General features: G+C 47.7%; 1 protein-coding gene across 1 annotated transcript in view; it reads right to left on the bottom strand.

Moving 5' to 3' along the window:
- Window positions 1–23,634, bottom strand: part of Kank4 (KN motif and ankyrin repeat domains 4) — a 70,881-nt gene that overhangs the window by 24,178 nt on the left and 23,069 nt on the right. Inside the window, exons 2-5 of the mRNA XM_057783462.1 lie at window positions 11,912–11,996; window positions 4,155–6,068; window positions 3,083–3,194; window positions 1,021–1,239 (exon numbers count right to left, since the gene is read on the bottom strand). Coding sequence (XP_057639445.1) covers window positions 1,021–1,239; window positions 3,083–3,194; window positions 4,155–6,068; window positions 11,912–11,930 — 2,264 coding nt within the window. The 5' untranslated portion in view covers window positions 11,931–11,996. The remainder of the gene's footprint in view (window positions 1–1,020; window positions 1,240–3,082; window positions 3,195–4,154; window positions 6,069–11,911; window positions 11,997–23,634) is intronic.

Raw genomic sequence — 23,634 nt, 5'->3', positions numbered from 1 at the left:
AGCAATAGAGGAGGGGGTGCCCGAACTTGATTTGCCCTGTAGTCAGACTGGTGAATGTCTTAAATATCATCATAGAAGCTTCATCCAGCAACTGATGGAAACAGAAGCAGAGACCCACAGCAGAGCACTGGGCTGAGCTCCCAAAGTTCAGTTGAAGAGTGGGAGGCGTGAGAATATGAGCAAAGAGGTCAAGACCATGATGGGGACACCCACTGAGACAGTTTACCTGAGTTAATCAGAGCCCAACAACTCCAGCCTGACAGGGAAGGAACCAGCCAGCACAGGACCAAACTAGGCCATCTGAATGTGGGTGACAGTTGTGTGGCTGGGGCAGACTGTGGGGCCACTGGCAATGGGACCAGGATTTATCCCTTCTGCTTGCACTGGTTTTTTGGACCCTATTCTCTTTGGATGGATACTTTGCTCAGCCTTGATATAGTAGGGAGGGCCTTGGTCCTTCCTCAAAGCAATGTGCTAGACTTTTTTTGACTCCCCATGGAAAGCCTTACCCTCTCTGAGGAGTGGATGGGGGATAGGGGAGGAAGATGGATGGAATGGGAGGAGGGGAGGGAGTAGGAACTGGGATTGGCATATAAAATGAGAAAAGATAGTTGTTGTTGTTTTTTTAAAGCAAAAAAAAAAAAAAAGAATCAGAAAGCCTGGGCCCAAATACTTGCCCTGCTCAGGGCCCCCACCTTACCCCCCCCCCAGTGCTACTGTTTCCACCTCTGTGAAGCAAGGATTATGGGAAGTGCTACCTCTGGGACTGCTGAGATGAGTCCCGAAATACATGTGGAGTCTGCCCTGTTTACAGCACCAACAAATGCTGGTTATCTAGAACTTGGGCCGTTTGAGTTGTTCCTCATGGGGGCAGAGGTCACATTTGTTTGGTTCACTCAGCATAGGGGTTGGCACAAAATAGACCCTCAAGGGATGGGTGAAACTGCACACACACAATGGGACTGGATGAAGGAGAAATATGCCCTTGCCCCTCTTTAGAGTAGCACCTATGTGACTCACCTCTCAGGCCTCAGGTGAGAGACCTCCTCCCCAGACCCACTTGTCTGGCCTGAGTTGCCGGCGCCTTCTGTGACACCTTGCCCAGTCTCACGGGTGGGATGTGTGTCTCTGTCCTGTCTGGGCTCTGAGCAATCACGTTTCTTCTCAATTTCACCGTCAGATGCGTCCTCAGGAGAGGTGTCCTCCCCACTGGTCTCCTCGCTGGAAGTGGTCTCATAACTAGAAAAAGACACAAGGTCATTTGATCCATCCTTCTTGACCAAGGCCAGTGGTGTATGTCAACACCAGTACCTGCTACTGGTACCCTAATGTCCAAGCCGGAGAGGGGCCCAGGTCTAGGTTAACTCCTTACATCTACCTGAGATTCCGGAACTACCTCACTTCTCTGCATGGCCAGGAATCCTCCTTTAGCCTCCCTGCTCCAGCCTGGATTACATCTGATAGCGGCGAGCCCCTCAATACCCACTTCACAAGGCTCTAATGTGATAATAGCCTCAAATAAAAGGGCAGTGAAGGGAAGAAGACCGACTTCATGTTGAACACAGGTTCTAGCTGGGCATAGTACCTGCAATTGTGGCACTCAGGGGACAGAGGTAGGGGAACCGAGTACTTGGCTATCCTGGGCTACATAGTAAGACTCTGTCTCAAAAATAAAGTGTGTGTGTGTGTGTGTGTGTGTGTGTGTGTGTGTGATATGGGTTCTTAACCTTGGCTACACACTAGAATCTTCAGAGTGTTTAGCATTCTCAGTATGTGGACTGTACCCCACGCTAACTACACCAGTCTCCATGACTGCAATCGAAAATTTCCAAAGCTTGGTGTTTCTGGTGTGCGGCCATGCTGAAAACCATGGTTCTAGAGATTCAAATACTGACCAGTGATCAGGAGAAGACTCCATGGGCAGGGAAAGCAAAGAAGAAAGGAACATGGCCATGCCATCAAGGCCCTTCCGGGTCTGGGCTAGAACCCCTTCAGGTTTCTATAGCAATCGGTACTTCCTTGTCAGAATAGCCAATCAACAGTTCCCTTTCCTTATTTTTTTTAAAATTATATTACATCTATTTATTCATTAGTATCCTCTCTCTCTCTCTCTCTGTCTCTTTCTCTCTCTCTCATAGTGTGTGTATGGAGGTCAGAGGACAGTCTGAGGGAGTCAGTTCTCTCCTTCTGCCTTGTGGGTCCTGGGGATTGAACTCAGGTCCTCAGCCTTGGTGGCAAGCCCTTTAGCCTGCTGAGCTCTCTCACTGGGCTCTCTTTCTTTCTTGACTTACCTGTGAGTCAAAGGTAACAACCAGGATGTACTTGCCTTTTTTTTTTCTTTTTTAAAACCCACCTAGCATACAGCTGTCTTTTAATGAACAGTGAAATGACCAATTTAGGATCAGTGAGGTACAATTTAAGAGCATACCATTCAACCAAAAATCCCCATACACCCCAGATTATATTGCTTAGTGACGTCACAGCTTGTGCAGTACATTGTGATGCCCACAATGATGAAACCCCAAGGGTGCCTTTCCCAGAATGCATTCTTATTGCTGGATGATACATGACCATAACTAACGGCCAGTCTCCCAGTCTAGAGAAGGCATGGCTCATGTCCTGTAGCAATGGACTAGTTGTTTCTGTTGTATTTGCAGAAGAAAAACATAAGTGGACTGGGCTTGGGGCTGTAGTGGTAGATAGAGTACCTGCTATTGTGTGCATGACCTGAGTTCGAGTCTCAGCACCAGAAGGAAACAAAGAGATCAAACTTGAACTTCAACAAACTGTAGAGCTTGTGCTAGTGTTGTGTTCAAGTCAGAGGCCTTCCTCAGAGTGCCCAGAGACCCCGAAACTCCCACAAGTCACCTAGAGGTAAGTCCTGAGGAGACCAGGACAAGCCATTAAAAGCAGAGGTTCCAAGAGACCAGTGCAGCTGGCAAGGAGTCAGACACTTGCAAACCCACCAGGCCATGGAGAGTGAATCCCTGCAGAAGAATGAGACCCCCAGGACAAAGGTGCTAAGGACAACAGTGGATTAGGTAGCAGAAAAGGTGATCTATGCTTCATAGGTGATGCTTACCCACCGTTAACCCCAACAAACTGAAGGTTCTTTTTGGTCCCATTACCTCCTGCACGGAAGCCATAGTCTTTCTTTTTCATTATGGATTTAAGGCTGGTCGACGGAGAGATCTCTAGGCAGACACAATATCACAGGTTAGAATGACCTTGGGGCAGTCAGACCAGGATTCTTGCTTTAAGAGGATATGGGTATATGAAGAGGGAGAAAGAAATAAGGGTAGATAATGCAGACTGGATGTTTTCGGACTGTTAGTCGGAGGCCCTTGTGTTCAACTGTAGAACTGTCCCTAGGAACAATGTTGCTCTTTGTATGTGGATGACAGAGTAGCTATTGGAACACTTCTCAGAACCATGTGTGTAGTGTCAGCATTATCTCAGGGCTGGGAAGTAGCTGAAAAGCGAGACAGTGGCGGACTGGTGACCTGTGTTGTACAAGGCGCTCGATGGTTCAGCTTCGTGCAACAGTGAAGCGTGTGTGTGCTGTCTCAATCATTCCTGCTCAGCTGAGGGGTGACTTCTATACATGAGCATCCCTTCCTCTCTCCTTTCATCCACCCCCTGTCCTCCCTCCTTCCAGCCATTCCTCCCTCCTTCCTTATCTTCCTACACCCCAAATATCAAATGAACTATTTCAGGTCTCATTATAATGCCCCTTCAAATTCAAGCTAGAGAAAACCTCTGACGTGAAAAGCCAGAAAAGAAGGTGGGAATTGCCGGAGTCCAGGAAGCAAGAAGGAAGACCCAGGAGGAGTGAACAGGCAGTACCATTTTTGAGCTTTGACACAGACTATACATAAAGCATCACAGACAAGCACCCTCTGGGAAGGCTTGCTGCTACAGGCTTGGCAATGACTTTCCCTCCATGCTGGGTATCTCTGTGGCCTGTGCTATCTACTTAGATTTACGTGGAAGTCCTGCAGCTAGACAGAATCCGGTAACAAGGTCTCGACAGATCAGTTTTTATTTCCCTGAGCACCTGGGGGTGTTTAAATCTTTTTCAAAAACATATTCATAATTAAGGCCCCTAGTCCCTACACGTAAAGGAGAAGCAGGGCCCAGGTATCAGTATTTACCCATTGACGGCGGAGTGGTGGAAGAGGGAGGAGCAGGAGGTTCCTTCTGCTCTGGGGCCTGGGCTGAGTAGGCAGAGAGCAGTAGGTTGAGGGAACTGAGCAGCTGGCTCTGGATGCTGCTGAGCTTGGAGGCAGGCTGCTTGATGGCGCTGGCTAGCTCGGGGTACCCATGCTCCAGGCAGTTCCACTGCTCCTGCAGTAGCTCCTGGATCTTCTTAACATACTGCCCGATTGTGGCATCTTGTGGCGAACTCGCCGGCCTTCCCGGACGCTCGGCCCCTGGGAGTTCCGAGCTGGCCTCCTCCCTGATCACCGCCGCAGTCCCTCTGTGGCTGCTCCAGGAAGAGGCTCCTGTTGGCCTGCTCAAGTCCTCGGCCCCCACCTGTGGTCCTCTCTCCTCCTCAGAGACATCTTCTTCGATCCTGAGTTCCATGGAGAGGCAGCTACATAAGGACGAGGCAAGGACCTGCTCAGGTCCCCTTGACAGTGACACTTGGGGCAGCAGCACAGGCTCTTCAGGGCTCTGACGGCCTTGCTTGTGACTATTTTGGACCCATGGGAAGCCATTCTTCTCTGCTCTAGATGCCCAGCATTCAGGATCTGGGGTTCTCAGCAGGTTGACACCAATGTTCTTGTCACATGATTCTCTGGGGATGAGTTCAAGGAGAGGGTCAGTGTTCACGATGGCGTCAGTCTGGTCCAGAGCATCGCTGACCTTCCCTTGACTAAACTTTTCTTCTAACTGGGCTACAGCACACTCCAACTCTTTAATCCTCTCTTCCCTAGCCTTGGTTTCCTCTTGCTGCTGTGCGAGGGCAGCTCTGACCTGGGCAAGTTCCTCTGTTTTTCCTGACAGCTTGTCCTCAAGGGCCGAGATCTGATTCTTCAGACTGGAGGTGTTGCCAGAGTCTGTCTCTACCAGGCCCAGACTTTCCTCTGTTGCTTGGATACCAATGTTCCTCACATCCACCTCGATGGGTGGAGGAGGTGGGATCTCACTGATATTGAGCTCAATTTCCTCAAGGGAGAGCTCATTCTCAGGGATGGGGGATGGGAGAGGGGGTGGGCTGGGCGTGGATGAGCCAGGAGTTAACAACCCCTCTGCTTTACTGACTTGGTGCTGAATTTCTACATCCCCTAGAACCATGGGTACATTCTGGACTGAGGAAGGAGGACCTGGCTGAGAGAGGTGACTTGAAGCCTTTATGTCACCTTCTGCAGGCTCAGCCCCCTCCCAGACCAGCTCCGGAATGGCTGGTTCTAGCTCTCCTAACTCTCTGTCTGTTGACTGGGTTGTTGCTTCGAAACCTGTGAAGCCTTTTGTGGGGTCAAAGGTACCATCACAGACAGTGCCTTCCCCCTGGAGCTGAGGGAGGGCAAGAAGTGCGGAAGGACCTGAGGTCAGACCGGACTCATCGGGGGCTCGGTTCTGCAGCAGCGTAGCGGGCATGCTGGATGCCCTCAAAAGCTGGGGCCGTCCGCTCCCACCATCTTCCAGAGGCCCAGTCTCCACCTGCCTGGTAGCCTCTGCCAAAAGGGTCTTCCTGTGATAGCTCAGCTCACCGCCATGCGCTGAGGCCTGGGGGACATCACCCAGTGGCAGAGACTGGGATTGCTCCTGGGTCCCCAGGGATATCTTTCTGGGCACCACAGGAGACCAGTTTTGCTGGGGAGAAGCGGCATGGGTGCGAGGCCCACTATTGGGAAGGCTGAAGTTTCGAGGCAAAGTACTAAACTTAGCCTGCTTGGCTCTTCTGTGGATGGGAATCCTTTTGATGGTGTGTCCTTTCTCAATGTCATCCACATATTTGAGGAAGTCCAAGTCCAAATGAAAGCCATACGGGGTCTCCACAGAGTAAGGGTGGCTCTTTAGACGATCTTTCTCTTCATCCCCCTGAGAGGATTGGTCCTTGGCTGGGAGGCATGAGACATAAAGAAAGAGCACAAAGTTAACATGATGCTGAATGTCTGTGACTTTGACATCATATTACTGTAACGAGTCTTTCCTCCAGTGCTCTAGCCGTCGAAGGATGCTGCAGAGCCTTTGGGCTTGGTGCCTGTGCTGGGATATCATCTTATCAAATCAATGTGTATTTAGCCAACGCCTATGCTTTCTTATTTTCAATATGCCTCCTCAGTTGTTATCATGAATCAAGCTGCAGATAAGGAAAACAAAATTGTCTAACACTGTTGTTCTGGGTGGCATCGTGTAACTGCTGAGCCAGAGCCCAGCAATTTGTCAAAGGAGGGCACCAGCTGACATTGATGGACACGGAAGATTCTGCAGGATGAGACGCACAGTTTTCTCAGCATTCAAAAAGACACTGGAATGCCTCAAATAGGTTCCAGCAAACCTTGCAAAAGGCTAAACTATTGATAATTTATAACACCAGCTCCTGGGGTGCCTAAGTCCCTGGTTACCTAAAGACCCAAAGGAACTGGAGTTGGTGATCATGGGTGCCAAGTTTTCCTTCCCCCTGAAAACTGAGTAGGGGGTAACAATAAGAGTTCCACTTCAAAAGTCCATGCTAACGAGGAAACGCCACCCTGCTCATGGACTGGGAAACAGTTGTCAGTGGAAGAGATCTTATAGAAGTCAAAAGGGACAGAGATATTTTCATAGATATGTGGGTCCCATGGCCTCTTGGGGACACCTAAGCCAGGCTTCCTTAGGCCAGGGCACCAACAATATCCCTCCTGACTCCCACAGGAGACATGAGAACCTGTCAGTCCAATGACTACTTGAAGTCACTGGGACTTGCACAGATTATCACCCCCCACCCTCCACCCTGGTTAACTAATCCTTTCGAGCTCTTCATATGACACCCTTGTTCCCTCTGGACATGGGGTATGAACACACCGTGAGAAAAATGAGCTTAGAAGTCAAGACTACAAAGCCTAGCAGGGTATGGTGGTGCCCATCTGTAATCTCAGCACTAACGGCTGAGGCAGGAATTTTAAGTTCCAGGCTAGCCTAAACTATAGAGTGATACTTTGTTTCAAAAAGAAAAAACAACTCACTAGAGAAACAAAAGAGAATACTGGAGCCAAGTCTATAATCTACTCCGTGACCCTGGGAAACCACCTACTCAGCTTCCCTGTGTCTCATCCTCCAAAAGTGGGAATAATAATGTAAGATTAATGTAAGATTATTGTGAGGCCTAGTTAATTAATAATGAATATGATACACTCAGTCTCGTGCCTGGTGCATGATAAGCATTCTCAGTATTATAGTTACTGTTTTTGTGGAAGCCCAAAACATAAAGAACTGAGGTCCCCTGATGGAAGCCAATGTCTGTGACTCTCCACTGGGAACGAAGGAGGGCCTGCACACATTCACTGGGATTAGTGCAAAAATACATAAAACATCAGCAATTTGATCCATATACTTCAGCTTACTATTTACAAAGTACGTATGTGTCAATTGCTGAGTTATACATTCTAGAGACACAAAGAGAAGTCAGTAACAGCCATTTCTCTCGAAGGCTTTATGATCGCATACGGCAGCAGCAAACAATGCAATGTGCTAAGTAACTGTTCACAGTTTACCGTAGTCTTCTTTGCTGGCTACCTTTTCTCCTTTCTCTGGAAGTATTTTCTTGGGTATGGAGGAACATTTTTGCCTTGCTAATGGAGGGAGACTTCACAAGAGAGACACAGGATGGGGTATTATGTGAGCAAATACGAATCTGCCAGAACAAGAAGGCAAACGACTTTGTAAGATGTTAATATCCTGGATCAGGGGTTAAGAGCACTGACTACTCTTCCAGAGAACCCAGGTTCAATTCCCAGCACCCACATGGCAGCTCACAACTGTCTGTAATTACAGTTCCAGGGGACCAGACACCCATGGCAAAACACCTACACTCATAAAAATTTTTAAAAAAAGAAATTAATCTCCAAGGGGCTCCATCAGTTCTTAGCCCCTTAGCTAATCCCATTAAGAAAGGGGGAATCTATTTCTTCACAACTTTGAATCTCTGCTGTCATGCAACGCTTTGACCAAAAGAACATGGCAGGGATAATGCTAACAGAACTCTAAAGTTAGGCTATAAAGAGACTGGCAGTTCCTACCAGGGGCCTCTCAGATTGTACATATGTTGGGAAGCCAGCTACCATGTAAGAACTCTACCATGTAAGAGGCTGTCATGATGTGAGGATGTCTAAGCAGCTTCCCATAGAAGCCATCTGGAGAAGAAGGGATGGACATAGGGGGAGAGAGAGAGAGAGAGAGAGAGAGAGAGAGAGAGAGAGAGAGAATATGACTGCCCTAGCCAAAGGCCAAGCATAAGTAGAAAGGTCACCGAGGAGCATCAGACTTCGACTACAGGAAGGACCCCAAGTGAGGAGCTCTCAGCTAAATCTGGACCAGTAATTAATTACTGTAGGAAGCCAGTAAGTTTCAGAGTAGTCCACTCTGCAGAAACAGGCAGACATTCTCTAGGTAGAAGTCAGGGAAACAGCAAAGACACAGAGCTGTGAGCTCACACTGCACACCCAGGGTGGGAAAGTTTCTATGGCCACAACTTAAAGTGTGGGTGTGAAGAGTAAGGAGAGAAAGGCAAAATGGGGAAAGTGAAGAAAAGCTGAATCATGAAGCAACTCGTAGGCATGCCAACCACATGACTTATTCCCTAGGTCACAGAATTCACTAAGGATCTTTAAGGAGTAAGTTGGTGAAATTTTAAAAGAGGTGTTTTGGATTTTGTTTGTTTGTTTGTTGTGGTGGTTGCTTTGGTTTAGTTTGGTCTTGAGATAGGGTCTCACTGTGTAACCCAGGCTGGCTCTGAATTGTCAATCTTTCTCTTTCACTCAGCTTCTGGAGAACTGGGATTATAAATGTGTAACATCCTGCACAGTTCAAAATGAACATTCCTGTGAAGAACTAAAAGAAAGATAAATCAGAGGCCTGGGGCCAGTAGAGAGATTGTTGATATAATCGAGAGAAACTGAAAGTAATTTGGAGGGAAAGAAGCAGGCTTTAAAAAGACACTAATGATGATGGGGATTGCTGGGGAAGACAGCCTGGGGCTGTGTGCCTGGTGACTCCTCCCAGCAGTGCGACAGACCTCCCCAGTGGCTCTCTGCTTAGATGTCTCTAGAGAATGGGATGAAGTTGACTTGACACATGAAGTCTCTGCACCGCTATTGCTAAACAGGTCTACAGGTCTGCGGGTGATCGTTACAGCTACAACAGAGGTAAACTTCTCCCGATTCACACCACGGTTCCCATTGGGCTTTAGATTTCCAGTAGACAGTGAGGCAGTGTGCCTCTGGCACCCAAATATCTCCACATAACTGCATAACTTCCCATCTACCCACACAACTTTTTCTCTCAACGTGCCCACTTCCCAAGGAGACACAATTACAGTAGTGTGGCCATTTTTCTATTATTGCTTCTGTTAGTTTCCTAAGATGTACTCCGAAGCCTCCTGGCCCACTCAGAAGAACCCTGGATTAGGAGAACAAACCAAGTCAGAGAGGAGATGGCTGTCCAATGTGTGGAGATTCATGACCCAGAGCAGAGTCTTCTCCTAAAGGAGAGGCTGCCCTGTTTATCACATCTGTCTCTTGTCTCTGTGCAGTAGAAATCTCTGATTTCCCTGGGAGCCTCTGGGAGCACATCTGGAGCGTGAATACACGGCATCAAGTAGGAAAAAGAGTGTTGAAAGGCAAAATCTTTCATCTGAGAGCCAAGACTGAGTTTGAGAAGATACCAAAGGTAAGAGGTTTGCAAAGTCAAGGTTGTTCAGGACTGGTCGCCCAGGCCTTTAGTGCCAGCACTGGGGAGGCAGAGATAGGAGGCAGGCAGATCTCTGCGAGTTCAAGGTCAGTCAGGTCTACATAGCAAGGTTCTGGGCAACCAGGGATACACAATGAGACCCTGCCTAAAATAAAAGAGGTCAAGATCCAGAGGATGTACCCAAAGGAAGGGGCCCCTTACTTGAATTACTGGGGGTGTCCTTGAATCACTAGAGAGAGTGACATTGAGGAGGCGGAGCAGGGACCACTTGCAGGGATGCAATGGGAGAGCAGTTCTCTGTGGGTAGTGGCAGCTTCCTGGAACATAGGACAATGCGTTTGGAGGGAAGCAGGAGGCAGGGCTGCAGCTGACTTCCAGGTCTAGGTCCTGCCACCTGTAAGGGCCACCAGTAAGGGCCATGTGATGGAAAGGTGGTGGGCTCTCCCATTTCCGGATACTGGAAAAAGGCATCTATCTCATCAGAGTTGGGAGCCTGGGCCCTAGGGCCTGTAGCATGTTTCCTGGGAGAGACCATTCACTGTGCGAGATAGCTATTACTCAATGATCTTATGCACAGCATCTTGTTTCCTTCTGGATGTGAGAGGCAAAATTATATATTAAGTTTTAATTACTATGCCTTAGAGATTCATGAAACAAAAAATGTCTCTGATCTGCAAGCCCCTTGCCCAAGGACAGATAGTTCCTGAAGTTCTGGAGGCTGTTGTTAATGGGAGCTAGCAGCCAGATGTTTTCACTCCCGTGAACAGGTTTGTTTGACTCATCTGCACCAGCTGTGTTGGATCACTTCTGGGCAGGAGGTCCATAGGCAGGAGATACATCAGGATGTCTGCGTGCCCCTGATTGGACCTGATGGGAAATGCAATGAATTATGGGCTTTTCTTCTTTAAGCCACTGCAATCAGCGACTCAGGGCCATTTCCCACGAACCTGGTTATGGACCTGGTCAGAGCCCATTCACCTGGCCAGTATTCAATTAAAGCTTGCTTCAAATTTGGCTTTTAACTGTGGTAGTACATCTTATTCTCCATCAGTGGGATTAACATGTACCAAGCATGGGAGACAGTTTATTAATACCTATTTATAGATGAGAGATGACAGATAGTTTGGGGGAAAAATGCCCAATATTAACCTCTGAATAACTCTTCTATTCCCAGGCCCATGTATTATCCTTGTGGCTTTGGCTGAGGGTTAGGGGCCATCAGTCTTGACACAGAAACATGAACACCAACTGCCCATTGAGATTTGTTTGCCCTTCCTCTGCCTCCATGTGGGAATAATGCCCTGCTACCTTCCTGGATGACAAGTGATATGTGGTTAAGTCATTACTGACGGCCCAGGAGTCAAATGACCAGATGCACAAGCAAGGCCATTTTAAACCATCCAGTCCCCACCTAGCCATCTAGGAGATCACGTGAATGGGCCCAGGAGACATCAGCCACACCAGCCAAAACTCAACAACTTACACAATATCTTGAGAAATAATAAATGTTGTTTAAGTCACAAACCTTCATATTCTCTCATATGTTAAAAAAAAAAAAAAGGTGATGAGGGGAGGGAGGAGGAGACCCTATTGCATTCTTGGTAGGTGGATGACTGGAAAACTTTGAAATTGTATGTTAAATGTTTTTTACTTCACAAGACTTCACTCTTACCAGGTGGTGGCGCATGTCTTTAATCCCAGTCCTGGGGAGGCAGAGGCAGGCAGATCTCTGTGAGTTCAAGGCTCGCCTGGTCTACAGAGCGAGTTTAGGACAGCCAGAGCTGTGTCACAGAGAAACCCTGTCTCAAAAAACCCAAAAAAAAAAGAGACTGCATTCTTATTCTTTACTGCCTACCAGGGTTTACTGTGGAAGTAGGTGTTCTGGGCCTCTGCACTGTGTGCTTAGAGATTTGTAAGGTTCCCACAGACCTCTCCAGATCATTCCAGAAACTGGTGGGGGATGAACCCAAACCAACTAACCCTTTAAACAGGGAAGAGAACACGGCCTGCCTACCATCTGCCTTCTCCATCATAGGAACCCAACGCTCAGTCTCTCAGGCGCCTCTCATCCGCTGAGTCTGCGTGATCTGTGGAGAGCTCTGAAAGAAAAGAAAAGGAAGCGCTAATAAGTTAAAGTGGAGGAAAAGCCAAAGCAAGCGACATTCAGCTCGGCCTTTCTCTGGGTGTTGCCCGCAAACTAGTTTTCCAAAGCGGGAGGGGAAAAGCGTGCTGTGTTCCCAAGCCTGATTTTGGGTGCGACTTCCCAGGAGGCCGGGGTTAGCTGACACTCAAGGAGGCACACAGCCCAACCCCTCATCTGGCAAATGGGGGAACTGAGGCTAGGTGAATTGCTCCAAGGCCTCTCAGCAGACTGTCCACGGAGCTAGAAGTCCAGGGTGTCTGGCAACTAGTACGGGGCTCTTTCTGGACCTGGTAAAAGAACAGAATCCATCTTGTGGAAACTCTGGAATGGAGCACCTATGGATGATCTAAGGCATCCTAACCAAATCAAGACAAAGATGTGGTAATGTCAAGACGGACAAGAAGCTGTTACTTCGGGTGCTTTATAACCATTGGCGGGACGAGGAGAAGCTCAACTCATCTGACCAGAAGACATCAGGAACTTCCCAAGCAGAATGCTGTCCTTGCTCTGAATTAGTCAACCTCAAGATTTGGTTTAAGATTAAGATTAGTCTATCCTCAGAGTTTTAATCCATTCCCAGAACCCTCTCTAGGTCCTCTCCCACTACAATAAATCACCCAGAAACTGGCTTTTTATGATTATCTGCCAGTTTACATTAGAATCGTGAATTCTCTCCAGCAGCAAAAGCAGTGTTGTTTTAGGATATTTAGTGTCCCTGGCAATAGTCAGAACAGAGACCAGTGGGCTAGTGAAGAGGGGACCTCTAGGAATGAGGAGTGACCCTCCGGGACACACACACGTCAGAGGGTGGGAAAGTGAAAACCAGGGGCTTTCTTTCCTGCCGCGTGACTCAGGATTGTCCAGCACTAACTGTGAGAACTGCCTGTGTCTCCCAAGCCTGGTCCCCGCTTTCTTCCTGGGATCCTTCACACAGTCGACACGCACTTGCCACAGGACGTTGAGCCTCAAAGGGCAGACATGTTTTGGGGAAGTTGAGACACTCTGGCAAATCAAGTACTTGGTTCTAGAAGAGAGTAGCGCTGGAGCAGACAAGCCAGAGATGACCAAGGTCGCAGTGGTGGTAGGTCTCAGAGCTAAGAGCGGCCTTGAAGGAGAACAATGAAAAAGCAGGGAAGGTTCTAACCTGGGGTTGAGGGAGGGCTGGCCCTGTGGTGAAGAGGACACTCTTAGGCAAAGACTCTGCTACCTCTCCCATGACCCCATGGGGGTGAAACAGCAAGCAGGGGAGGGTTGGTAGTGCGAAGTGACTTTCGGTCCTCTATCCCCTTAATCTTTTTTATTCTGCTTCCTGTTCCCCCACATCCTGAGCCATTACCAAGCCACAGGTGGAGCTGGAAGCACTTAACATACTTGGATTATCTCATACAGTCCTCGCCCTAACCCAGCAGGTGGAGCTGGAAGCGCTTAACATACTTGGATTATCTCATACAGTCCTCGCCTTAACCCAGCAAGGCTATTATTCTCACTTTTCAGATAGGGGAGACTGAGGCTATGAGTGAAGGCCCACAACCAGTAGGTGATGATGCAGTGACAACCAGCAGGTGACACAGTGACAACCAGAAGGTAACACAGTGACAACCAGCAGGTGATGATGCAGTGACAACCAGCAGGTGATACAGTGTGACAACCAGAAGGTGATACAGTGTGACAACCAGAAGGTGACACAGTGTGACAACCAGCAGGTGATGCAGTGACAACCAGCAGGTGATGATGCAGTGACAACCAGCAGGTGACACAGTGACAACCAGCAGGTGACACAGTGTGACAACCAGCAGGTGATGATACAGTGATAATCAGCAGGTGACACAGTGTGACAAACAGCAGGTGACACAGTGTGACAACCAGCAGGTGATGCAGTGACAACCAGCAGGTGATGATGCAGTGACAACCAGCAGGTGACACAGTGACAACCAGCAGGTGACACAGTGTGACAACCAGCAGGTGATGATACAGTGATAATCAGCAGGTGACACAGTGTGACAAACAGCAGGCGACACAGTGACAAACAGCAGGTGACACAGTGTGACAACCAGCAGGTGATGATACAGTGACAATCAGCAGGTGACACAGTGTGACAAACAGCAGGTGACACAGTGTGACAAACAGCAGGTGACACAGTGACAAACAGCAGGTGACACAGTGTGACAAACAGCAGGTAACACACTGTGACAACCAGCAGGTAACACAGTGTGACAGCCAGCAGGTGATGCAGTGACAACCAGCAGGTGACATGGTGACAACTAGCAGATGATGCAGTGTGACAGGGGCTCCAGCCTAGCCAGCTCTGTGCTAGAACTGCAGTGGCTGTAAACACTGTCCGTCCTGTGGGCCAGCCCAATTCGCTGTTGTTGTGACTGTTCCTTGTTTCCTTTGGCCAGATTTCTGAACGCGGGTCATCAAACATGGGATCAAATGATTTCAGGGGCTTATTGCACACACATTAGTCCTGATTTTAGTATGAAAAATGCTACGGAGGCCTCTAAGGTTTCCCTCAACTTGACTTTTACTAAAACTAATCACATCGAGGCTACAGATACTAAGTGGAGTTAAAAGCCAGCTCTCTGAGGAAGGGCTCCGCAACTTTTCATTCTAAAGGACTCAACACACAGAAAGGAAATGAAGGAATTCGCCCTTTCCTTCCCCACTCCCCCACCTGAGCCGGGTCCACTTTCCTCCGAGATTCTTACAGTACACGTGGCGGAGTTCTACTCACGAGGATTCCCTGGAGTAGGGCGTGTATTTGACGGTTAGGTAAGTGGAAAAGGATAACAACCACACCATCCCATATGCTACTCTGTTCAAACACAACGCGAGTATGACGATAGCCTTGCCGATGTAGCTCCCCCTTTAAATCCCACAGTGCCTGGAGCATATAAACTTTGATACACAGCATTTTCAAACCAGCCTGCTAGGCTGCATCCCCAAACTGAAGATCTTTTGCCATCTGCTGCTGTTGTCTCTGGTTTGTCCCAGTCTCCAGGATCCCCCATTAGCACCCAGCCTTTCTCGCTAGCTCATTACATTCTCAACCTTTTGAGAAAACATAGCTTTACCTCTCTCTGGCTCTTTCTCCTTATCAGCAAGTTTCTGAAGGTCAGAATTCTCCCAAGCTGCATCCTGTATCACTCCTACTCTCCACGTTTAAAATGTGTTGGACATACTATGCATGGTTGTTGAACGAGTAAAAGAGGGAGCAAATTTATTGGCCTTCAGACGGAACCCATGGAGAGAAATGAACAGGTGCCAAGCACTAGGTGTCACTTCATGCCCTCCCCCTCGTCCCATCCCCTCTACCCCCGCCCCCCCCCCCGGGCAAGCATGGGAGCTGGCTCTAAATTATTGATGAGAACACTGAGGCAGCCAGAGGCTATGTGGCCAACCTAAAGCTGCCCAGTTAATTAGGGGCAGGATGGCAAGTGTCCTTCAAAACTTCAGGGGCAGTGAGGAAGAAGGACCAAGATGGTCAGTGTCAGCAATGATGGTCCCTGTGCAGCCAGACCCTGTTAGCAACGGTTTTCTTGGATCAGCCCAACTCCTGCACGGCTTCACCCACTCCATCCCCCATCCACATTTATTCCTTTTATGATGCCATTTTCAAACCTCATTTAACCTCAAGTCGAAATATAAAGAAAGCTTCCCTTCCTTAGTCCTGAAACTGAGACCCGTGTCTGCATTTTTTTTCCTTCAAACCCCTCTTTATTCTGCAATAATAAAAATGCCGCTTTTCATCACAGAACAGGCTGCATGCCAAAATAAATAGCACCTTGGATTTCCTTGAAAAGAGAACTTGGCTCAGTGCACAGCCTCACTGCCACAGAACTTGGACAATTCAACCTTACAAAGTCAAATATTTAGCATGGAAGCACACCAAATAGCAGCCCCACTGGTCCCTTCGTGGTCACTTGGCAGAGACAAAGCCCTCTTTCCAAAAGAGAAAAGAATGACTCTCATACCTGGGGGCGACCCTGCCCTGGTCATGTGATGAGACAAGGGATTTTATTTCCCATCCTAGGACCCCAATTTTCCAAGTGGTACTGGAAGCATCTGGTGGCTCAGCTCATGTGTGTGTGTGTGGGGGGGGGCTGAAGCTGGGGTACCAAAGAAGTGAGCCGCACTCCTGATTCTACCTGCTGAGTTCTTAGCCAGGCTTCCTTCCCACCCACCAGGAAATAGGATGGGGGAGGACTTGGGCTCGGCAAGGCACACAGGAACACAATTGCCTTAATTCCATCTCTACATTTTTCTTCAAATGTTTCTCTTATTTAGCTCGCACTGCAGTTGCTGCATCTGGGGCTTCTTGGAGAAGAGAGGCCAGTTGGGAAGCAAGCTGTGTACACACCACCCTTCCCAAGCCCCCCCCCCCCTTCTGCGGCGCCCTAGAAGCAAGGACTGGGCTCCCCGGAGGCCTGCTTCAAGTTACAGGAATGGAGCTGACTTCAGCACAGCCCGGTCTGGGTCTGCTTCCCAGCTGTTTGTTAAAGGACTCAGTCAGGTGACCCGTGACCTTGCTGGAAAAGCAAACTTCCTTTTTGCTCTCTGGAATAAGCAAGCTGGGTCAGAAACAAATTTACTGCTTGATAAATTAATACTGGATCAGACAGGAAAAGGGAGAATACTCAGATCTCTCAGATACAAACCTTGTTTTACAGGGACATACCTAAAGACACCACCACCAACACACACACACACACACACACACACAAAATCTTCTTTTTCCTTGATGTCTCCAAATCTGGGAACTCAGGAGAAGGAGCTCCTTCATCCTATAATTCATCAATCTGTAATAGTATGTAATAGTGGTGTAGCCCCCTCAGGACTGGAAACCTGCCAGATCATGGCTGCTGTCCTGGTTCTGCCTTAGAAGCACCCTTCCCCTCCCCCACTCCCAGGGTGCTGGAACCAGCAAGGCTCAGATCATTAAGTGACTGAAAAGTCAGCTGGCAGGGTGGGGCAAGGATAGAATAATGCCCAGTGAATACCCAGGGCCAGACTAGCAGTTCCCATGTCCCGTCCCGCTGACCCACCAGTCTGATGCTCTGGAACCCCAAGGTGCACTCCATTGGCAGGGAAAAAAAAGAAGCAAGTACTAAGTGACTAGCAAACTCCTTTGCAGTGGTTCCTGCCTCCCCCTCCTTCTGCTTCCCACACCCACCAACACACCCTGCCTGCAGAATTTCTACCTGCCGGAAGGCCCAGCAATTGGGGAGGGCAGAGTGCAAGAGCCAGGCAGAGGCTGCTGCCTGGGGAGGGAAGTCACTGAGCAGTCACAGCAGACAAGACCCGGGGTCCAACCTGGAGCTGCTACAGCTTCCAGACAAGAGGTATGTGTGAGGTGGGGCCCAGGCTCTCCAAACCTGCTCCTGCTCCTGTTCCTACTGGAGACAGACATGGGTGACCTGGTCCAACAGAGGCCCCGAGAGAGTCACGCTTCTTTTATACTGGCCAAGCAACAGTATTGGAGAGACAGGAACCCCCTGGTGCCACCAGAGCTCTAACTGGCCTGGTAAAACATGTCACAGCAACTCTCTCATATACAGTAACTACTGGGGTACTTTCCAGCTCAGCCCAGACTCACATCAACCTTGTGCTGAACTTGGTGCTGGCACTGTCACCTCACCCTGAACTGCCATCTATATCTCCCTAATACACATAGGAAGCACTTCCTTTCCATTCTGTGCCCCCTTTATCCCCACACCAGTGCTTAGAGCAGCCAGGCCAGGGTCTAGTATTCCTAGCATACAAGTAAAGAAAAGTAATGGAATTGTGTTCTTCTCAGTCTTTTTCTTGGAAGAGTTCCAAGCATCTTGCTTTATCTAGAGATAAAAAGACTTTCTGAAGGACACAGGGTGATTCGTATGGCTGTAGACAAGGCTATAGAATTGGCATGTATGCTTTTCAATTGTTAGAAGTATCTGGTCATTCAAGCACCAGTCAACTAGGAAAGGATCTACAATGTAGCTAAGGTTATATGTGAAATGCACCAAGGAACAAATTTGCTCTGGGATACATTTAAAAGTCCTACTACACACTGTTACAGAATATTAGTTTAAGACGTGTTGCATTCATTTATATTGTGGAATATTTGTTTAATGATGCAAAGATGTGTTGCATTTATTTAACTCTGTAAAACTGTGCTACTTTGCCTGCCTAAAACACCTGATTGGTCTAGTAAACAGCTGAACAGGGAATAGCTAGGCAGGAGAGAGAAATAAATGGGGCAGGCAGGCAGAGAGAAAAAAATAGGAGGAGAAATCTAGAAAAGGGGGAAGGAGCAAGAAAAGGAGAAGGAGAGGAGGATGCCTGGGGCCAGTCACCTAGTCACACAGCCAGCCACAGAGTAAGAAGGAAAAAAACATATATAGAAAAAAGAAAGGTAAAAAACCCAGAAGAAAATGTAGTTAAAGAGAAATGGGGTAATTTAAGTTAGAAAAGCTGGCTAGAAACAAGGCAAGCTAAGGCCGGATATTCATAAGTAAAAATAAGTCTCTGTGTATTTATTTGGGAGCTGGGTGGCAGGCCCCCAAAGCTAAAAAAAAAAAAAAAAAAAAAAAAAAAAAAACCACTGTCAGCTAGAAACACAAACATGTCTGTGGAAAGGGAATAAGAAAAGTCCCTCCATTTTTCCCATGCCTCTCCAGGTAGCCACCAGCCCTCTGCTCTGTGGACCTAAGACAGGCATCATCTTTTCCTTTCTCAGGACAAAGTCCTCCATGTCCACCCTGGAGCCCTTTTCCTTGAGGCCGCACAGTCTCAAAGCCTGTACCACCTTGTTGGCCTGGCCAGGTCCTGCCTGTCCTCTGAGCCTCACACAACTTTCCCAGGTGCAACAGTCATCTTGCCACTGTCCCCTTGCCTGCCTGACTGCTGCCTCTGGGACTGTGGCCCTGATCCCTACCACAGTCTCCAGAACACGTGAAATGATTTTATCCACGACCCCTAAAGATAGACACTCCCTATGTGCCTCTCAACAGAGTGAGAGGACTATGGGAGATCTCACAGGTAAGGGAGGGTAGAAAGGATGGGGGAGCTCTATCAAGGGTATAGTGTTATAGTTAGATATTCTGTGGTAGTATAGCCTGATGGATGGGCCAATTTTCCCAAGTTAACCACTGCCTGATAAATATACCAATCGTGCTAGGGGCCTTATGATGGCTGAGTGGGTAAAGGTGCTTACTCTGACACAGGCTAGGGAGCGGCATCTTCCAGTGTATTAGGTACGCATGGACCAAAACTGCCTCTCAGAGCAGGCTCGTCTTGGCCACAGTCTCTCATGGAATGAAACTAAATGGGAAGAGAGAGAAATCACCAGGGGAAGTCATGGGTAGAATAATCCAGGCAGGTGAGTCACTCAAAGGACGAACTCCTTAAAGCAAAGGGAAGTGTCTGGAGTCAGAAAGGTGGCAAAAATAATGTGGATTGGGACTGGTGAGACATGGACCTTCATCTACATCTGTCCTGCTTTCTAGAATGAACTCAACCTTTGACTGAAACACACTGTAAAAACCAAGATGCAAATAGACAAGAAAAGAGGCAGAGCAGACAACTCACCAAAGAAAATACGCAAACGCCCAATATCTTAAAATACTTAATTTTATAAGTCAAACATGAAAAGGATACCATATTTTCTTTTCTCTTTCTGTACTACTGGGGATTGAATTTAGGGCCTCACGCATGCAAAGTAAATACCCTACCACTAAGCTAAGCCCCAGCCTCAGAATGATTGGCAAATCACTCTGGTTTATGCTCGGCATTGTAGGTCCAATCCAAATGCTATCTGCTGTTATTTTTGTAATAGACGCACAAGGCTGAGGTTCTGAGACTGTTGGCCACAAATTTGAACCTGTTTCTCTAATGCTAACACACTGTTGTAGGTTATGAAACACACTCTCTTACATATTATATTAAAACATAAACAACAAAAACGTTTCCAAGGGAAGGAAGGTCCTGTGTGTTAGTTCAGCACATGATGAGGCCCCCTCCCACCTCAGCAGCTCACAGCAGAAACATGGCCTGGTGGCCATGCTGAGACACAGTGGATTGTCTCCTAGCACCTGGCCTGTGTGCCTGGGGGCCCTGTTCAGTGGTTTGGGTGTTTAGGGAAATAAAAGCCAAAGGCAACAGAAGCGTTCTAAGTGTAAGCAGAGCAGAGCACGGCATATAGTCTCTTCAGGAAATAGGTACACTAGCAATTACTATAATACAAATTCAGTAATGACTTCCATATTGCATTTAAAATCTAATCACATAGGCACTTGAACATGTGGTTGTGGTTGCTTTATTGTAATGACTGCACATGGCTGCACAGGACATCACTGATGTGTGCCTTGTTTCCCAAACCCTCTCCCTGCTGGAGGTGATTCTGCCTCACATTTACTCCAAGTTCGACCGTCAGCCAGCCGGCAGGTGGTCCTCGAGGACCGTGTCCAGGGAAGACCACAGACAGTTTCAGAGGGTTGCAGTACAACCACATGGGCTTTGGAGAAACATGTGTTGCAAGGGTGTGAGCCTCAGACCTGCAGCCATTCTCCTGCCTCTGCCTCCTGAATGCTGGGATTATAGCATTACATGCACTGCCATGTCCAGTTTATATTATCCTAAATATTAACTTCTTATTGGATATATTTGAAAACTATTTACTCTGTTCTGCTGGAATGCTTCAGTTTCATGCATGCTAGATATACACTCTACCGCCATCTTTAATTCCTTTTGGTGGACCAGAAGATCCTTGATGGCAAGAACTAAGCCTTCTTCGGGCTCATGTGAGTCATCTGTGGTGTCCATGTTTTTCTTTGTTTTGGACAGGGTTTCGTGCAGCCCAGGCTGACCTCAAATCTGCTGTGTAACTAGGATGACTTGCACACCCAATCTTCCTTCTAAGTGCCAGAATCATAGGCATGCGTGATCACTCTTCACTTCGGGGGCTCTTAAAAAGAATCCTGAAAGCCGGGCAGTGGTGGCGCACGCCTTTAATCCCAGCACTTGGGAGGCAGAGGCAGGTGGATCTCTGAGTTCGAGGCCAGCCTGGTCTACAGAGCAAGTTCCAGGACAGCCAGTGATACACAGAGAAACCCTGTATTAAAAAATGAAAAATGAAAAATAAATAAACAAATAAATTTTCCTTTTTAAAAAAGGATCCTGAAAATATCCTATCTCCAAAATCTATAATTCTCATTGCAAAGTCCCTGCTCTAGTGGAAGGGGGTAAGAGTTCCTAAAGAGCTGTATGTGAATGCCAAATTCTGATTCTTAAAGGTAAGTGACATAGCAATGTGATTTTATTGTTATAAAGCATTAAGAACAAAATACATCAATTAATTAAATGTTGGCATTAACAAACAAAAATTGTCTGTAGCACTAATCATCTACTCTGCAAGGAAGAATGGGCCCCATGACCACCAAACAATACTGCAAAACTCCTGGGTATTCACGCAGGTCAAGGTCTGGAATTCCTGCCATTCTCAAAAAGGGCGTTTTGTTATTAGTGGAGAAGATATCTGTGCTTTTCCCAGCCAGCCCGAACTCTGTGAACACCCTTCCCATGCCCGGGACTCTCTCCTCAGAGTCCCAGGTCTAAGGCTGGAACTGGAACTCATAGCGCCAACCCACTTCACTTAGGACCCGGCCAGCAAGTACCCAGGCCAGACTCCCAACAGACAGGCAGTGCCCGGAAGAAGAGAGGTCACTGGGTAGTGGAGTAACATCCTGCTACTCGATTGACATCCTTTCATGCACTCCTCTTCTGCAAGCTTGCTAGAGTGGGTTAAAGGCTCGCAACAATGGCCTCTGCCTGCTCTAAGACCTGGATGCTAATTTTCCTTATTCTTTTAGCTTCGATTACTCGCAAAATCATATTTGGAAATTTTTGTGGCTTGCTGTCTTGAGAGTTTACTTTATCACCTCTTCATTTTCCTCTTCTCTTTTAATCCTTTATTGCCACTCCCTACGGGAACATCGGAATGAATGCACTCAGTAGGACCACAAGAAATTTTGTGCTTCACATTGTGTGCTGCCATCTAGATAGTTTGCAAGCCACAACTTGGAGTAAATGGTTTCCCAGGAAGTCAGCTCCACTCCTCATTCCTGGGTCCTTCCGTGGAAGCATCTCATGTGCAGAGACCGATGCCCTCTGTGTGGCAGGGGTAGGAGGCACCCATGCACCTCTCTGGGCGGTTCCAATACCTAGCATTACTGTCCTTAGTCAGAACCCAACTGAAACCTTCTGAGGCACCAACGTGGATGCCTAGCATGAGCCCCAGGGACAGACTGTTCAGAGCTTTTCATGGGCTGTGGCTTCTATCTTCTGGGTTGGGAGGAAGGTTTTTCTTGGATCGAATACACACAGCCTGCCCACTCAGGAATCTGTCTAAACAAAACTGAAGATGAAAAGTGATCCCCAGATATCTGGGTGTCACCAATATTGTCCTTTTCTCTTTAATTGCACAATACCCGATCTAGCCTCTTACTAGTTCAGTATGCAGAATAGACATCTGTCGTGTGTGTCAAATAAGGATGATGGATATTTAATCTCAGCAACTTGCCAGCTGAGGCAAGGGTAGGTATCGTCAGAGATGAACCAGCAAGATGAGGAACTCTCTAGAAACTTCTATTAGTTTGAATGTTTCTTGGAAGCAGATGGAACTCACTTGGTATGCTATCTGACATTACTCAGCAAAGTTGGGTACTACTGTGATCTGGGTTTTGTTCTGTTATACTTAATGTAGGTGCTATAGTTCAATGTAGTTCTCAAAGTTCATGTGTTGGAATTTAAACCATGGCAACAGTGTTGGGGGGTGGGACCTAACAAGAGGTAATGGGATCACCAGGGGTGTGCCCCCATGAGTAGATGAATGAGAGGGTTAGCAGTTGAGAGACTAGGCTCACATACAAAGCAAGTTTGACCTTCACTTGCTCAATTGTTTGTCCTCTTTCTTTCCTCTCTGCTTTCTTTCACCTGGTAACAGTAGTACAACCCAAAGTCCCTCTGCAGATGCCATACTGTGCTGATATCTTGTTTGTATAAATAAACCTTGCCTGAAGATCAGAGGGCAGAGCTAGCCACTAGCTAACCATAGAGGTCTGGAGGTCTGTACAGACAGACAGGAAGTGATGTGGCTGGGCAGAGAGAGGAAGCGATAAGACGGGATAAGTCTCTTTTCGGCTGGGAAGTTGAGTAGGTAAGGTGGCTGTGGTTTGCTCCTTTGTCTCTCTGATCTCTCAGCATTCCCCCTATATCTGACTCTGGACTTTTACTACTAAGATCTATTAGAACTCGTGTGTGTTACATCGCACCATGCTCTTAGTCTTCCCAGCCCCGGAACGATGAGTCAAGTAAATTGCTGTTTGTGATAAATTACTCAGTTTCAGATATTCTCTTACCTAGACTTATCTTAGAAAACAGACTAAAATAGCAGGCGAAGTCACTGAGGAATCATATTTCTGAAGTCACATCCCAGGTTTAAACCATCCGACAGCAGCTCAGAGCCACCACACAATGACTGGGCATGCAGAACGCAGTACAGACCGACTTCCATTAGGCTTCTCCCTACATCATCCCTCAAGCCACCCCGTGGCCTC

This window comes from Chionomys nivalis, chromosome 11, assembly GCF_950005125.1.
Source record: "Chionomys nivalis chromosome 11, mChiNiv1.1, whole genome shotgun sequence".
NCBI lineage: Eukaryota > Metazoa > Chordata > Mammalia > Rodentia > Cricetidae > Chionomys > Chionomys nivalis.
Note: the sequence above shows the minus strand (reverse complement) of the source record. Positions and strands in the feature narration are given on the sequence as shown.